Genomic DNA, 18,407 nt, shown 5'->3' with positions numbered 1-18,407 from the left:
GGGATGGCAGGAGTAGCCACGTAATGTTCAGTTTGTGAGAATTGGGTAGAGGTGCTAATGGGTTAAGGGAGGAGTGGCAGGATAGTAAGGGGCATGTGCTAGAGTAGAGGAAGCAGCTGGGTGGCTGTATTTGCCCAGAAATCGAAATGGATGGATGAAGTTTAAAATCTGGTAGGATAGACATCAAATAAGGACCTGTTGGAGCTGATGGAAATATTTGGGAACTGGGTGATAGCACAGTAGAGTGCTTTAGGGGACTTGGTTAAGTAGGCTTGAAAGGGAGTTTGTAAAGAACAAGGAAATTGAGTGGGTACAATATAAAAAAAGAGTAGGGGAAAGTTGACTGATTTGAGAAAAGGCTGGGATAAATGGAATAAAAGTGATTAAAGGTATTTTATTTCATGTCTTGTCTTCAGGTTTGATCTACCGTCCCACTCAAGTAAATTCTGACGAGTATGGGAAAGGGGAGGTGGACACAGATAGATGGTACAATGCCTCTTGAAGAAAGTGCTTAATATGCTAGTGAAGGTAGTTCTCTACAGGGTTTTGGATGAGGGCATAAGAGCTGTTTCCGAAGCTTCTGTTTGTGAGAGAAGGATAAAGGTAGTGATTTCAGTGAACATGCCTACAAACAAGATGCATGTAAGAATTATTTCATTTTTAAGGCCACTGTGTGCCTTCAGGTGTGGGAGCAAAGGGCACTACAAATACTGTTTAACCTCCCGCACAGCCGAGAGGATCAAGTGCTCAAAAGGACTGCATGGTTTGTTTGAAAGCATAAATGATCAGTCCTCAGAACACCAGTGATAAACAATAATTGTTACAATTGTTATCGGTAGTCTACCACTGTCCTGAGACCACAAGAAAAGGCCTCACTGTCCTTTTGAATTGAGTGATATGCTTTCAGATCTTCAGTGACGATAGCTTGAATGTTGTAAAAATATTTAATTAATGCTTTTTGATTTTGTATTTTTCTTATTTCTTGTCAGGTAATTTCAAATGCAAGAAACACGCTACAAGGTTTTAAAAGATTTCATGGCCGTGCATACTCTGATCCTTTCATTCAAACTGAAAAATCCGGTTTAGCCTATGAACTTGTTCAGTTGCCGACAGGGGCAGCTGGGATCAAGGTGGGTATTGTGAGAAATATACTATAAACAATACTGTATTGTAATTTCATTTATATAGCGTTTACTACCCCAGATGAGGCGTCCAGTCGCTTTTCCGGGGAGTAGCTTGCTACTTTGGAACTCAGAGGATTAGCGGTGAATTAGTATAGTGAAATGGAAACTAATTTGAGTGGTGTATATGTTAGTCTGTTGTTTTGGATTGAGAAGGATAGTGGAGGGATAGAAGAGGGAGGAAATGTTTGCATTTATATAGCGCTTGCCACCCCAAATGAGATGTTGAAGTGCTTTTTGGCCGGTAGCACGCTACTCCGGACCCCAAACCGAATTAGTGTGGAATTAGTAAATGGAAATATGAAACTAATTTAAGCGGTGGGCACGTTAGTCTGTTATTTGGATTGAAAAGGAATAGTGGAGAAATAAGAGAGGGAATGGTCTAGAAAAGCATCCTTTTTTTTGGGAGTTCATAGCAGTAGTATGGGGTTTTTGATGAGTAATGGGGAGGTGGATGGGGATGAGTGAAAGGGAATGGTTTAAGAAAGGCTTGTTTGGGAGATCTGAAAAGTAAAAAAGGTATAGAAAGATGCAAGGAGGGGTAGAGGAGGGAAGAGTCTAGGAAGGGTTATTTTGGAGATCATATTAGTGGTTTGGGATGAGAGAGTGGAGATAGAGCATATATTTAGAGAGGTATAGGGTGGGAAATAGGGTAGGGCATTGGAAAGAGTAGTAGAATGAGGTTTGAGATGATTTCTAAAGTTGAGTTAGGGGATATAGATTACTCAATAGTAAAACAGCATTTTCTTATATTTAAAACTGTGTGGAAACCTCATTTCTTTAACATGCCTTTATCGAAAGGTACTCCTCACATGCTCTAAATATTTTCAAAAAATTGTCTTTTTCTACTACTAGTGAATAATAGTGGTTTACCTAACTGGATGTGCCAATGTGGTCATAAAAGCTGGTTTGAATACCATTTGCCAAAACCTACAAGGTAAGTTTTTAGTACAGCTAGCTTGTTCAGACTAATTTACTCCGGGACATAAACTTGTCGACGTCAAGAGTTAAATACCTTCTTGACATTGCTTGGCTAGTCACTCTTGACTAGGAAAACCAACCCACAGATCCACTGTGAGTACCAGTGAGCTTAAACTAAGTGGAGGTTGAAAGTGCTGCAGTATAAGTAACCTAGTCAACTCCAGGGGGGCATCTTTCAAGCTGCAATGTGCAGGATACTTTATGGGGCAGAGAATGAGACATTCTAAATATTGACCTGCTAGTATTCGGAGTATGGTTGCTTCCACGGTGATGTGAATCAAAAACAAATGAATCCTTATTGGTCACATATCTCACCCTCAACTTTTTCGGGCCTTTTTTTGCAGGCACAGTGATATTGTGCCTCCAGTATCGGCATTATGACTCGCACATAAAAATCCCCTCTTCTCCGTGTACCAAAAGCGTAGTTTCAATCTTGATGTGTCAAGATGCTTTAGCTGTTTTTTCCTTAATAAAACAACATGCCTGACATGTAAGTAACTTCTCTTTTTCGTATCTATGAAGCCTTTCTTTCAGTCTGAAACCATTCTCCTCAACGTGAGCTCTATAATCACGATGCTTACTGTGGGAGTGCGGGCCGGATAAACAGACATGGAGGTTGTATAAAGTGGGCCAGTTGGCGAGTTTTATTCAAGACTTTGTTGGTTGTTTTGAAAATTGTCCTTGGGGGACTATCTGCCTTCTTCCGGATATCCTTTCTCTCGTGCGGTTCCTCGCTTCCTGCGAGCTTTGGGTTGTTCGGATTTCTTTGGGGCTGATGGATCTCCCACGGAGGCTCATAAGAGAAAAGAAAACAAGGAGCCATCAGTCACCCCTAAACGATACGCCATTGTGCGATACTGTATCCGTCACTACACCAGTTCGGTGTTTGGGGAATGTCGTGATACAGGACAGGTGATTCTAGTGAGGTTTAGGGAAGGTTGTGGTGGGGCAGGTCAGGGCAGTACTGTGTATTGTGAAAAATACGGGGGGGGGTAAAGAGCTATGATCTTCCAGAATTCGGGGTGAAAGACCAATCTGAACGGATGAAATGTGAGGAAGGGGACTCACAGAAAATAAAACCCTGTGCTACACACTCAGGTCCCCCCTCCCTTTTACTTGTCTACCTCCCGCCTCACCGCTCCCTCTTTCCCCGGTTACTTTATTTTCACTGGACATGGTAGTGATGATTCCACAACATATATTGATCTCTTTATTCCTTATTTTTATGCATCAGGACACTTAAGACTTACAGATTAACTCGTGACAATTGATAACTTATTTAAGTGCATTCAACTCATTTTTCTGAATTCACCAAACATGACTTTCTAGATTGGGATCTCTAGAGCAGATCTGAACGGCTCCTTGTGACACCTGTTTTATTAAACCCGCTTTATTTACTGCACTCTTGGGGTAAGGGGCGTGTTACTCCATTCAGCCTGTAACAATCCCATGTTGAAGGAAAGGACAGCTTTTTATTTTTAAAATCTTAACTTTTCACTAGTATCTTTGGTAGCAGTTACAGCTAAAACTGTTAATATAATTGACTTGTTTGTTAATGAACTGCTAAGTCTTATACTGCCTCAAAACCGTTTGGGTGTTCAAAAGTTGCCCCGTATGCTGCTATCTTTGGGCTAAACCAATTGAGATGGATAATATCAGCCTTGGGCACGCTGGTGTTACTCGTGTAACAGTACAAGTGTAGTAATTTGTAGCGACTGTTAATCAAGACATAAACAGTTTGACTGCAACAGTACCACCACTGCATCTGTGATTGTCTTATTAAGTTGTGTCTTAAAGGGCTTTGAACCAGTAAACCTATAGTATCAAAACCAGCTACAGAACAGCGCGCTGTTGGGTGGTGTATCGCAATGAAATTGTCCAAAGAGCGAGTTTGCTGATACATCAATAGGTCTCCCAAGCTTAGTAATTTAATTTGTTGTAAGATGACCTTTGCCTTTGGTCAGAGGTAAATAGGAAGGCTGTATTGTCTGACAGAGTGCTGATGAGTAAATATGTGTTAGCATTGCCTTTTTGGCCTAATTACACCAGAGTGGAGTGGCACAGAGCACAACATTGACTTAAAACATGGGTATAGTATTTGTTTGTATTTAAGGCCAGTGGTAGTCTCCCTTTCAGGATCGGAGATGTGAAAGTGTGTGGTATCAGTAGGGTGCAAACTTGTACCTGAGTAGCATGTAATAAAGCTCGATCTGCAGCAGTCATTCCACCATCATGCCTAGTTTCAAGAGACATAGAAACTAGATCTGAGAAAGTCCCCTTGCTCCTCACGAGAGCAACTGGTTTGGAGTATTAAAATTGCTTACTGAAATAGTCTGCTGTGCCCAAGCTGCAGAGCACCGCTTGTAGCAAGGCACCCTTCCAAGGAGTCAACGTTATTTTTTTTTTTTTTTGCATTAGAAGTTCCTCAGACTTCTGCAGTCTGGTATATATCTAGACAAGAAGAACAAATAGTTTTCAGAGATTGTGTGATGTGGCACTTGTTGGGAAAAGAAACTAACACTGTTTCACCTCATTAGCTACCACTCAAGTAGGGCCATAATATCCATATAAAGAAAAGGGATCTGGTTTTACCTTATCGTTCACAATGGCGGTAGGATCCATTTTGAAATGGGCACAATGGCAGCACTGAACTGTTAAGAGAATTTGCAGGTTAGAACATCAGGTTCTTTAATTTCATTTGGCGAGCTGGGTTCAAGTAATGAGTCTAATAACATTAATCCTCTTCGTATTATCAAGGTATTGGATCAGTTTTATTTGCACTGTAAGTTCTAGAGAGAAATAGTATTGTAATCTACAAATGCTTTGACAATATTTCTGTTATACATCCGCTGCCCTGCTGGACTCCTGTGCCATCACTATTAATCTAAGGATCTAGCCCACAGTTCGTCTCAAAATGTAGTCTTGCGGCTTGGTCATGTAAACACACTAGCTTTACATTTTATTTCTGCTAATGTTTCTGTTGGCTGTTGCAAAATACCGCTTTCTTGTAGAGCAGAGTTTGCTTTTGTCTAGTTCAAACTCATAGGCCCCTTGGGCCTCAAATTATTTTAACTGTACAGACATCTTCAGCATCTCCCATGGTCTCTAGTGGAATAAATCAATTCCAGTTTTGAAAACCTACATCCGTTACAGAGTGAACAATTTGGAGATTGTGATTTTGAACTAATTGTGACGGCTACAGGGGAAGGGGCCCAAAGCACCAGTGGAGCATGTGAACGGGCATCACTCCTGAAAGTAAACTCCTGGGCACCAGCAACATTTATTTAGGGGACATCGATCCAACAATCACCTTGAGTAAAAACTGGGACCTGCAGCTGTGCCCACAATGCAAGCTCCTGCAGGTTAGACTAGCCAATTCTCCAATGTCTCACTTACTTTTTTTTTTTTATTGTACAATATGGTCTTGTGCATTTTATCAAAGCGTAAAGGTGACCGATCAAGAGGATTATTAACTTATTATGGGCTAGGTGGAAGAAGCAGCTAATGAGAAGTCATATTTTCATTTACCGCGCTAGCCCACCTCCCCCAGGACCCAATGCTTGTTTGTGATCTGATTTCCATCATTGAAATCTTTTTTAAATTCTTAACTGCACGCCCTTTCAAGTTTTCTTTTAAAAAACTAAAAAACGGAGGAAACTACTATTGTGGCGCATGATGGATTACTTTTGCTACTGCCTCCTGTTTTAAATAAAAAAAAAATAAAACAATTCTTGTTTGATATATGTGAAGCGGTAACCTACTTACCTCTTTTTTTCCTATCATTGAATAAATGAAAGGTGTTGCTAATCATATTGCTTTACACTAGTATTTTTTTTATTGAATTGGCTTTTTAAAGAAGAAAAACATTCTGCCAATATAATCTATTAGCCTAAAATCTTATATTTCTACCCATGCCATATTACTGATGCACCTGTAGCCTCCAGAAATGACTGCCCTGAAAAAATGGTAGAACAAACCAATGTATCCTATTCCTTTTTAAATTAATTGCTAAGGTCGGCTAGGAGTTGGGTCAACCATTTCATTTATAAGAGGATGGGGACAGGGGCACGACAGAGGAGGACTTTTGTTTATAATTAAACGTTCTATTTATGGCTAAATAGCGGGAATATGACCAAGATGAGAGCAGTTGGGGGAAGGAGTCTCCAACCCAGTTCTTTTTGCCACAAGGTTGCATTTGTATGGTGTACATTGCCTAAAGCAAATGCCTCCTTTTCACCATAATATCCCCTTCTCACGTTTCCCTCACCAAAGTCACACTTCACCTTCTTCCTGAAGGGACAGTAATGAGGAACTGAAATGAATGAAAACCCTACAATTTCCAATAATGTTCAGGTGCTGCTTAGGTGGCCAGCATACCGTTGCCAATGCTATTCGGTTGCAGTTTAGATGTCTTGTTGAAGTTTATTCATATCTGACTCCCCAACACACTCGATAATTTATAAAAGTTTGAATGAATTACACCAGGTGCGTTTCTACTCTGATTGCCACCAAACCACAAAATTATATTGTGGTTTTAGATTGCTAAATTGAGTTCAATGTAATCATTGCAACAGGTTTCAGAAATACGATATTTTACATCCAAGCTATTAAAACCTGTTGCTGGAACTTTTTCGTGCAGCATCAGGTTAGTAGTTTCAGTGTAATATGTCAGTAGAAAAACTGACTTAATTGTGTTAAGATTCATGTTATCTGGATAAAGTGGGGGTCAACTGGAAGGCCTAGGTTGCTTGTTTCCGGTCCAGGTAAGACCTGACTTGGCAGTTCAGATCCGGGCTGGACTGTTCCCATGAGGCACAGGGTCAAGACTGAATTGCATATGGCCAGGTCTAACTGGGGTGGCGAAGTGAGCTAAAGAACGATGATAGATTCTACTTCGATCTGAGACTGGGGGTGTGTATCTGCCAAGTTTCAGCGCTCTGTCCATCGGCTCCTTGTGTTTGCTTTTATTCCAAAATGAAGCATTTCCTACCTGGGTCAAACTGTAAAATATATAAACAAAACCTGCTAACCCAGTAATTTGTTCATGCCAGTTACAATGGCGTTTGCTGGTATAGACTAATGCAGAAATCCTGCTGGTGCAACAGGTATTTGAGATAACTAATCAACTTACGTTTGTATATGAGGCATGCCTGTTTCAGCTACTTTGACATTTTATTTTCTCTGAAGGCTATGTATTTGGAGGAGGAACGCCATTTCACGATTGAGCAGGTGACCGGAATGCTCCTGACCAAGCTAAAGGAAACTGCTGAGAGTGCACTGAAAAAGCCTGTGGTCGACTGTGTAGTTGCTGTAAGTAGAAGAAAAGCTCAACTTGAGTTAGCAGTCGGAGTTAAAAGAAAGCATCAGATGTATGGCTGGCTTTTTAAATTTGAGTAATTAAATGGTTTTATGTGACCAAATGTTGATATTCTTTTATTTTTTCTTTTGATTATTTATAATTTTTCTTGGCTCTGCATGTATAGCAGTTGATTGCAATTAAAAAAAAGAAGCCACAGCATACATTCCATTTGTATTTCTGAGTTAAGTTCTGTATGCATCACATTTATTTTTCATAAACCAACATTTTAGTTGTTCTAAAATGGCAGATGTATTTTATTCTTCTGCACTTCAAATTTATCATTAGTTTGGTGGAGAGCACCATTATTTTCAAAGCAGTATGTAAGGGTAGATCTTTAAGTGGCAGATGTAACGTGTTTTACAAAGTTGCAGAATATTAGAATGTCTTGGTAACGCAGCTGTCCTGTTTGCTGAGACTCTTGTACTCTCTGATACTCTTTAGGCTATTGGTCAGGGTTTTCACTTTTATTTACCACTAAAGTTGCTTTAATGTGCTAAAGATTATGGTGGCAGTAGAGCGTTACGTTGGGAGCGTTACGTTGGGAGCGTTACGTTGGGAGCGTACGTTGGGAGCGTACGTTGGGAGGGAAATAAGGGGCCCCAAGTGTGCCAAATAGAAGCGAGCTGAGATCATGCCGAAAAAGTGATCAAAGGTGAAGGATAGCTTATGAAAGATAAAGTGGTAAGTTGAACTGAGTCTATGGTCAACTTTCAGGACAAGTTTAGGATTTCGTTTGGTTGATCTGCATGCTATTAGTTAATATGCATTTGTTTCTGGGTGATGACAACTTGCTTTTGGAAGGTGCTTCTCACAACTTCTGAATGCAGCCGGAACGTCTTTTTACATGTAATTGTGTATAGTATTTTGTGTTGGCAATGTGTACATAGGATACATGAAGTTTTTTGATTAATTTTCTACTTAGGTTCCCTGTTTCTATACTGATGCAGAGAGGAGGTCTGTTATGGAAGCCACACAAATCGCCGGTCTTAACTGCCTGCGATTAATAAATGAAACCACTGCAGGTAAGATTTCCTTTTTGGGAGGGGGGGAGGGGGGGTTTGGGGGGGGGTAGTGTGTTGAATCAGGAAGTGGAAATCCTGTGTAATTTAGACCATTTGTTTAAAAAAAAAAAGTTGACCGATTCTGGTTCTTCTTTTCTTAAATGTAATTGGTCTTCATTGCAGTTGCCCTTGCATATGGAATCTACAAACAAGATCTGCCTGCCCCAGAGGAGAAGCCAAGAATTGTAGTGTTTATTGACATGGGTCATTCAGCATTTCAAGTTTCAGTGTGTGCCTTCAATAAAGGAAAACTAAAAGTAAGTCCGTGTTCATGCATCTTGATTGGAGAAATATCGGCAATACCATCATTACAGATTATTTTTTCTGGTCTGCATACTACTTTAGTGTGTTTGCTGCTGTTACTATCTCAGGGGAAGTTCAGGGATGATAGCATAGCTTGTGCTTAAAACTGTAAAATAATGTTAGAACTTGCCTCCTCTTGTAAATTGTGAATACTCCATTGCACTGATTGCTGCTCTTTGTCATTATCCTTTAACTTTGTTAAACATTATCATAGTAATTCTTGTCAATCTATCAATCAATCCAATCAATGACACTTGTAAAGCGCGCTACATACCCGTAGGGTCTCAAGGCGCTGGGGGGGGGGGGGGTGCCGCTACTGTTCGAACAGCCAGGTCTTCAGCTTCTTCCTGAAGGAGAGGTGGTCTTGGGTCAGGCGCAGGTCGGTCGGCAGGGAGTTCCAGGTCTTGGCAGCCAGGTAGGAGAAGGACCTTCCTCCTGTAGTCGCTCTTCGGATGCGGGGGACGGCGGCGAGGGCGTGGTTGGCTGATCGGAGGTGGCGTTTGGGAGCGTAGAAGTTGACTCGGCTGTTGAGGTAGCTCGGGCCTTGGTCGTGTAGGGCTTTGTGTGCGTGGGTGAGGAGGCGGAAGGTGATTCTTTTGTTGACGGGGAACCAGTGAAGGTCTCTCAGATGTCCGGAGATGTGATTGGTTCGTGGGATGTCGAGGATGAGTCTGGCTGAGGCGTTCTGGATCCGCTGGAGTCTCTTCTGGAGCTTGGCGGTGGTACCGGCGTAGAGGGCGTTGCCGTAGTCCAGTCGGCTGGTGACGAGGGCCTGGGTGACGATCTTCCTGGTCTCGGTGGGGATCCACCAGAAGATCTTCCGTAGCATGCGTAGGATGTTGAAGCACGCCGAGGAGACGTTGTTGACTTGCCTGGTCATGGAGAGGGAGGAGTCCAGGATGAAGCCCAGGTTGCGTGCATGGTCTGTCGGTTTGGGTGCGGTGCCCAGGGCGGGAGGCCACCAGGAGTCGTCCCAGGCGGAGGGTGAGGGGCCCAGGATGAGGACTTCCGTCTTGTCCGAGTTCAGTTTCAGGCGGCTGGTCGTCATCCACTCGGCTACCTCTTTCATCCCTTCGTGCAGGTTGGCTCTGGCGGCGGTGGGGTCGTTGGTCAGGGAGAGGATCAGCTGGGTGTCGTCGGCGTAGGAGATTATGCTGAGGTTGTGTTTGCGTACGATGGCCGCGAGGGGGCTCATGTAGACGTTGAAGAGGGTGGGGCTCAGAGATGATCCTTGAGGGACGCAACAGATGACTTCGGAGGCCTCTGACTTGTACGGTGGTAGGCGGACTCTCTGTGTTCTTCCGTCGAGGAAGGAGATGATCCATTCCAGCGCCTTGTCCTGGATTCCGATGTGGCTGAGGCGCCGTACTAGGGTGCGGTGGCAGACCGTGTCGAATGCCGCGGAGAGGTCTAGGAGGATGAGGGCCGCTGTTTCTCCATTGTCCATCAGGGCGCGGATGTCATCGGTGGCGGCGATGAGGGCGGTCTCGGTGCTGTGATTGGCTCGGAAGCCGGACTGTGAGGGGTCGAGGGATCCGTTCGTCTCGAGGAAGGCGGCCATCTGCTTGTTGACGGTCTTCTCGATGACTTTGGCTGGAAACGGGAGGAGTGAGATGGGGCGGTAGTTCTTGAGGTCGGTGGGGTCCGCTGTTGGTTTCTTGAGTAGAGCGCTGAGTTCGGCGTGTTTCCAGCTCTCAGGGAAGATGGTGGTGTCGAAGGATGTGTTGATGATGTCTCGCAGGTGGGGTGCGATGACAGCGTCGGCCTTGTTGAAGACGTGGTGCGGGCAGGGGTCGGTCGGTGATCCGGAGTGGATGGAGTTCATCGTGCGGATGGTGTCTTCGGTGCTGATCGGGGTCCAGGCGTGGAGGGTGGTGGTGGGGGGTGGTTGTTCGGTCATGGTGTGCGTTGGTTGGTTGTTGAAGCTGTTGTGTATGTCCGCGATCTTGTTGTGGAAGTATGAAGCCAGGGAGTTGCAGAGGTCTTGCGATGGGGTGATGTCGTTGTTTCCTGCGCTGGGGTTGGAAAGCTCTTTCACGATGTTGAAGAGTTCCTTGCAGTTGTGTGCGTTGTTGTCCAACCTGTCCTTGAATGCTGTTTTCTTGGCGGCGCGGATCAGCTGGTGGTGTTTCCGGGTGGCCAGCTTGAAGGAGGTCCTGTTGTCCGGTGTCGGTTCCCTTCTCCAGACTTTCTCGAGGGCTCGGCAGTTCTTCTTGGAGCTCTTGAGTTCGTCGGTGAACCATGGAGCCTTCTTGCTGCCGGGTCTGCTAGGCGGGGTCCTCAGAGGGGCGAGTTCGTCCGCGCAGTTGCTGATCCACTTTGTGAGGTTGTCAGCGGCCTGGCTGGGGTCCGCTGTGCTGGCAGGAGGGTGCTGGCTCAGGGAGGTGGCGAGTTGGTCTGCTGTGATCTTGCTCCAGCTTCTGCGGGCGGCCTGTTGCTGGTGGTGGTGGGTCGTCGTTCTCTTGAAGGTGAAGTGGAATCTACCGCTTCCAGGGTGCTTTTTCATCACTTTGCTAATTCAATTCATTTTAGAGTGAGTGCCATTAATTGTAGGTTTGGTTATATCCTAGATTATAAAAGGAAAACCTTGACCAAAAACCATTTTTGAGTTTAGATGTGTGGTTTGCACACATAAAACACATTTCCTTAGAAAGCCTTGTTCAACAGTAGCCAATTATCACCTACATTTTTGCCCATAATGTAATTCCTTAACGCGCTGCCTTGTGTCTAGCTCTTTTGAGATTGTGTCACCTTGCCATTTAGTGAATTTACTATCTAGACAATGTGAATCGGTTTCATTGCTCGTCAGTGATTTTCCTTTCCGCATAGAAGAGCGATGTCTCTTTAATACCATTGGCTGTTTCTGTAAGCATTGTGCCTTGAATGAATTACCACGTTATCGTGTGATATTCGGTAATACCTTCAAACAAAGGGAGGGTAGATTGCTTTAATTTAAAATAGAAGCATGTGTCAGCACACACACCAGGTTGGGGCGATTTCTGCAGAAGGACTTGGGAGACTGCGCGATTTGGACCTACATGACCTTTGGCGTAGTTTTCACACCTCAGACAGGGAGTACTCTTATAACTCGAATGCACACTAGACTTGCGCGAGGCTAGATCACCTGCTAGGCTCTGCCCCGGTGCGCACGCTCGCGACCACTGTTGGGATGGGGGTGGCTTCCCTTTCTGATCACGCCCCGGTACTCGCCACTTTCACCCTTCCGCCCGCATTGCGCCCCTCCAGGGTATGGCGCCTCAGGGACACTCTTTTGCATAGGGCCAATGTTGTTAAGCACATACAGGACACCATCACTGACTACCTCTCACATAATGCGAACTCTGATACCTCCCTTGCAACTCAATGGGCTGTGCTGAAGGCCATAGTTAGTGGGGAATTCATTGCGCTCTCGACTGCTGACAATAGGGAGCGCCAGCGTAAGCGCGATGAGCTCACTCAATGCGTCCGTGAATTAGAGCAGATGCACCAGAGGACAGGAGCCCCGAGGGTGTGGCGACAGCTTAAGTCTATGCACCACCAATTAACGGCACTTGACCAGGACAGAGCAAAGTTTGCGGCTCTAAGACTGAGGCACGCTTATTATACCGGGGGGGGGGGGGATAGGTGTGGGTGACTATTTGCTAACAGGTTAGGGGAGGCGCGTCCACAACAAGGGGTCGGAGAGATCGTCAGGTCGGATGGGACCAGCACATCGGAAGACGTGGAAATAGCGGAAACGTTCCGTGATTTTGATGCTTCCCTCTACACGGAGGACCTGTCTGATAGCTCCGAGGGAGCTGCTTTTTTGGACTCTGTTTCCCTGTCCTCGTTGACGGCGGCTCAGGCCGAGCCTCTTGACAGGAATATCCAAACGGAGGAGGTCATAGCCGCCATTTCCGCCTTAAGTTAGCGAAAGCCCCAGGGCCGGACGACTTCCCCGCAATGTTTTATAAGAAGTTTTGCGCGGTGCTTGCCCCGCTTCTTACCCAGCTGTTTAATTCCTTTGCTGAACTGGGAGCGATACCAACTGACCTCTTAGGAGCCTCAATAGCAGTGATCCCTAAACCTGGGAAGGATAAGATTAAATGCGGGGCCTACTGCCTAATATCCCTCCTCAATGTTGATCTTAAACTGTATACAGGGATTCTGGCCGCCCGTCTATCCCCTCTTCTGCCCGGTCTCATTGAACCGGACCAGGCGGGCTTTATACCTGAACGCCAGACATCCGATAACACCAAGCGGATTATCCATCTTATAGAGAAGGCTGCCCAGGTTCCTGGGGAATATATGATGTTGGCTTTAGACGCAGAAAAGGCGATTGACCGCGTTCATTGGCCCTATTTAGAGCGAGTGCTGGAGAGGGTGGGGATGCGAGGGAAGTTCCATACTTTTATTTTTAATTGCTACAGATTCCCGACAGCCATGGTCAGAGTGAATGGATACGCCTCCTCTAGTTTTAGCATCGGAAGGGGCACGATGCAGGAGTGCCCACTGTCGCCCCTCCTCTTTGCCCTGTATATGGAGCCTTTGGCCCAGAAAATGAGTTGAGGGTGGAAAGCGTCGGGACACTCCCTGTGAGTAGCTGTACGCTATACAAAAAACTGAATAACATAACATAACATAACATAACAAAATGCGGCAGAACTCTGCCATTGAAGGGATCAAGTTTGGTGCCTACGTCCACAAAACTATTTTTTACGCAGACGAAGTGCTGATCTCCCTTGCTAGCCCGAGGACAGCCCTGCCGGCCTGTTTGGCGGACTTGGACGCCTTTGCCAGGGTGGCTGGATTCAAAGTGAACGTGGACAAGTCAATGGCCTTGGACCTCTCGCTGTCCCCTTCCACCCGGGAACATTTGCAGAGTTTGTTTCCCATGCATTGGACTGCGGACACTATTCCGTACTTGGGAATACAGCAGGCTCCCTCCCTCTCTGCTATGACTACCACCAACTATGCTATCCTTCGTGGGAAAATCCGATGCGAGATTGGGAGATGGAAGCAATACCCTCTTTCCTGGTTAGGGAGAATTGCTGCGGTTAAAATGACGATTTTGCCTACGATCCTTTACCTCTTCCGTGCTCTCCCTCTCCGACCGCCTGCTGGATGGTTTCGACAGACGCAATCTGACCTGGCCCAGTTTATCTGGAATGGTCGGAAGCCGCGAATGCGAAGAGCGCTAACGATGCTTTCCCCCGGAGATGGGTGGACTGGGAGCTCCCGATCTTAAGCTGTACTATCAGGCGGCACAATTGCGATACCTGGTGGAGTAGAGCTGATGGGAATCGGAGAAGCACTGGCTGTTTCAGGACCAGGCGGTGGCGGCGAGAATGCTACAGGAAATCCCCTTCATGCGCAAGCCTCATAGACCCCCCTAACTTGTATGCCTCTCACAGAACGAGAGTTCCCCTTGAGGTGTGGGACGCCTCTAATATCAAACACGACCGTACAACTTTCCCGTCTCCCCTCACTCCGCTGGTTGACAATCCTGACTTCACCCCGGACGCAGTAAATGCGGCCTTCACACACTGGAGGGCGGCTGGTTGCTGGTTCTTGTATCACATATATGGAACTGACGGTGTTTTGCCCTTTCCCCAATTTAGACAGGAGTATGGGTTCCCAGAGACTGGGCGATTACGATACCTACAGGTGCGGCATTGGGCATTGCAACCGCAGGTTCATGAAAGTACAAACCAACACTTATCTGCTTTTGAAAGATGGCTCATCACTCCCACGTCGGACTCCAAACTAATCTCCGATCTCTACAAGATGCTACAGGTCACCCAGGCATACACACACAATCCCGGCAGGGAGCGTTGGTAGAGAGAGCTAGGTAGGACACTCTCCCGGAAGGAATGGGAGGGGATATATTACAGGGCCCGACACTCTGCGTACCACATGGGACTCACGGCGACATTCACAAAGGTAGTGACGTATTGGTATTATACCCCAGAGAGGTTATATGAGATGGACCGTGACCGAGGCAACACATGCTGGTGCGGCTGTGGCCAGGTTGGCAACCTGGTGCATTTATTGTGGGAATGTGTGCATATTCAGTCCTACTGCGCTCAAGTGCTGGATGAGGTAGATAAGCACTTCGAGACAGAAATCCCGCGCTTCCCGGCTTATGTACTGCTAGGTCTCCCTAATCCCCTGACCTACCCCTTGAAGTCCCGTAGGGGTAGGCAGATGGCCATTGCACTGGGTTCAGCGGTGCAAAACATACTCTTGCATTGGCGCACTCCCATCATACCCTCCTTCGTAGGTTGGCTTCACTGATTATGGCAGGTGCTCGGGATGGAGAAATTGTCGCTTACTCTGGCGTGAGAGGGATCTAAATATGAATATTTATGGCAACCATTTCTGTTGCTCCTAGCTACCAAATTCCGAGAAATCACATGTCCTAGATATCTTAGACTGTTGCGCCTCACGGAGCCACAGAAGTCGGACAGCTGGGTGGTCCCTGGGGGCTTGTCGTGATTTGGGAGGAGAAAAGAGGGGTTGGTGTGAGACGCGGGGCACTGGACGTGGGGTGGAGCGGGGGGTTGCTTTGGGGAGGAGAGGTTGTTTCTTTTTTTTTCTTCTTCTTACGTTTGTATTCCATGTACGCGATTCAGAGGCTGGGCTTCAGCCTTCATGGGCTCTAGTCGGTTGCACTACCTAGATTTTGATCGATAACTAAATGTGCATGGAAGTTTTTGTGTGTTTAAACTCAATAAAAACACTTAAACCATAAAATAGAAGCATGTTCGGGTTAAGTAATTATTGTGGTGCTGGGGCATGCAGCGATTTGCCACATCAAAATGTCCCTTGATAAGGTAGCTTCATAAATTATTTTAAAGTATGTTTTGGATCCACATGCTAGAGGAGAACAAGAACTTATTGATCTCTTCTTCTTTAAATGGTGTAACCAGAACTTTGCTTACATTTCTTAGCACAAACTCCGCTAGGTTGCATTGCATCACTTCACAATCAGTGTGTTTAAGATGGACCAAAAAAAAGAGTAACAATTGATAGCCTTAAGCATGTGCTAGATTCGATACTGCCTTTCTTTCTGATCTACATTTGTTTTTTTAAGAACGCATTGATCCTGTGTTCGCGTTTTACAATATATTCTTACATCAGCTATACACTTTTGCACTTGAGAGACCATTATTCTGCTGACCCAGCCTTGTTCCTGACGGTTTCTCTGACATGTTCTTCTTCAAAAATATCTGTTTGAGTCAAACATGTTTCCTTTCCCTGCTCATCCTGGGCAACTTTTGTACTCCATGCTCTTGGAGATATCAGCCCACATGAGAAACTACTGCTGCCACCAAACTTGTTCACTCTGTTCCATAACTCGGAACCTCGTGCAGCTGTACCGTATGATTTGTCTCCTGTTGTCCGAGAGTTAGATGCCCCAGGCTTGAAGAAGAGTGTATGCTTATTCAGTGCAAGGCACACGAGCCACATATGCCTGTTTGTTCACTACTGTATTGCTAAATTCTTAGCCCTCCTCTCTGTGGGGAAACCTCATCTCTTACCTGTTACAGCTCCTGAAGAGCAGGTTAACCTACTCTTCCATTTGTACATCTGACTGTATTCGCAGCTCACATGTAGAATAGGGAGCATACATACCCCCTTATCCAAAATCTCTTTTGGTTAAAGCCTTCATAGAGGGCCTTACGATAGTTATACATTCCAAAATACCTTCAGCCTCATGTTGAATGTAGTTCACACGCAGTTCATTTCTTCACCACTTGAACCATTGCTCTTCTGTGATCTACAGTTCTTACAAGGAGATGATAGACGGAGTGCTGAAACTTTTCAACCACTCTTTAGCTCACTTTGCCACCCCAGTTCAGACACCGCTATATGCAAATCAGTCTTGACCCTGTGCCTCATGGGCACAGGGTCAAGACTGTCCATGAACAGTCCAGCCCGAACTGCCAAGCCAATTCTTCCCTGGACCAGAAACAAGCATCCTGAGACAGGTTTCGGGCTAAGAGCCCTTATCAGCCAGGCTAGCTTGAATCCAGTGGCAAAGTGAGCAAAGGACCCACGTCTGGGCATACCCTGCCAACTTAGGGCGAACAAAGCAAACACAAAGAGATGATGGACGGAGTGCTGAAACTTTTCAAACACTCACCCCAGTCACAGATCTGGGTTGAATCCATCATCATTCTTTAGCTCACTTTGCTACCCCAACTCAGACACCGCTGTATGCAGATCAGTCTTGACCCTGTGCCTCATGAGAACAGTACAGCTCAAACTGCCAAGCCATGTCTGCCCTGGACCGGAAGCAAGCATCCTGGGACCGGTTTTGGGCTGATCTGTGACTGGGGGTGAGTGTTTGAAAAGTTTCAGCACTCCGCAGATGTGGGCTTATCTGTATGAGCAGATATGCCCTTACAATATTTAAGTCCATTCTTGGATATAGTAAGTGCCAGGGATTCCATAGAGAATACATGGGCTGGAAACTCGACAACCCTGGTGTGGTCACAGACTGGCTGTAGGCAGCCTGCCACCACCAAAAATGTTTCTGGACCCCTGGGTCGAGAGCCTCTGCTCTCTGGGACCAGAAACAATGCACATTCTGAGCTGAGGTATCGCACCCCCCCCCCCCCCCCTCCCCCCTGGATGGGCACAGTGCTTGAGGGGGAAGCTTCAAAGGCCTGCCACCTTTGCAGTGCCCCAGCCTCTGCTTCTAGCAGCAGATGGCAGTCCCTGGTTTGCACCACCACATGGGTGGGACAACCGGCGAGAAGACCCAGGAAGGGTAGTGAGTTCCATCTTTCTTGCCTTGGTATGCCCCCAATTTTTTCTGAACTGATGATGTGCTTTGACTGAGTGTGCCCTGGGCTCCTGCCAACCAGGGACCCAGGGCCTGTGTTCCTTCCCTAAAACTGTGTTGAAACTAAAACCCAATTGGCATCTCTGGCCACCTGTCAGCCCCTAGTAAATGGTACCCAGGGCATGGTGACCAGAGAAGACCCCTGAGGACTGCAGCACTTATTGTGCCCCCCTCGGGGGCCCTGTACCCTGACACCCACACACTGCATTTGCAGGCTAAGTGTCTACGTACAGAACTAACCACAGAGTCGACATGGCACCCATCCCTGTGTGCCATGCCCCCAAGACCCACTGCCCTGGCATACCTCAGTCACCCCTCTAGCTGGGTGCCCTATGCCAGAGGTGTAAGCACACGTGCATGAGCCCTGTGCCCCTACAGTACCCAGGGCCATTCCTGGGCACTGTAAGTGCATTGATGCCATTGAGAGTATATGGTGCTGGGAGGTTGTCATTACGAACTCCACAGCACCATAATGGCTACATTGAAGACTGACAAGTTTGGTACCAATCTTCTCAGCACATTAAACCCGCACTGATGCCAGTGTGGAATTAAATGTAAAATGCACCAGAGGGCATCTTAGAGATGCCCCCTGGAAACCTAACCTACAATCCATGTCTGGGCTGAGAGGCTGCCACACAGCAGACATGTTGCTGGACCCCTGGGTGGAGAGCCCCCCCCCTGCTCTCCTG

General features: G+C 46.2%; 1 protein-coding gene across 1 annotated transcript in view; it reads left to right on the top strand.

Annotated features, from left to right (window-relative positions):
* Nucleotides 1–18,407, top strand: part of HSPA4 (heat shock protein family A (Hsp70) member 4) — a 424,381-nt gene that overhangs the window by 31,838 nt on the left and 374,136 nt on the right. The window contains exons 3-6 of the mRNA XM_078653080.1: nucleotides 990–1,130; nucleotides 7,350–7,472; nucleotides 8,444–8,543; nucleotides 8,706–8,839. Of these exons, the coding sequence (XP_078509206.1) occupies nucleotides 990–1,130; nucleotides 7,350–7,472; nucleotides 8,444–8,543; nucleotides 8,706–8,839 (498 nt within the window). The remainder of the gene's footprint in view (nucleotides 1–989; nucleotides 1,131–7,349; nucleotides 7,473–8,443; nucleotides 8,544–8,705; nucleotides 8,840–18,407) is intronic.

Source organism: Lissotriton helveticus, chromosome 7, assembly GCF_964261635.1.
Source record: "Lissotriton helveticus chromosome 7, aLisHel1.1, whole genome shotgun sequence".
Taxonomy (NCBI): Eukaryota; Metazoa; Chordata; class Amphibia; order Caudata; family Salamandridae; genus Lissotriton; species Lissotriton helveticus.
The sequence above is the reverse complement of the archived record's forward strand: the minus strand, read 5'-3'. Positions and strand labels throughout refer to the sequence as shown.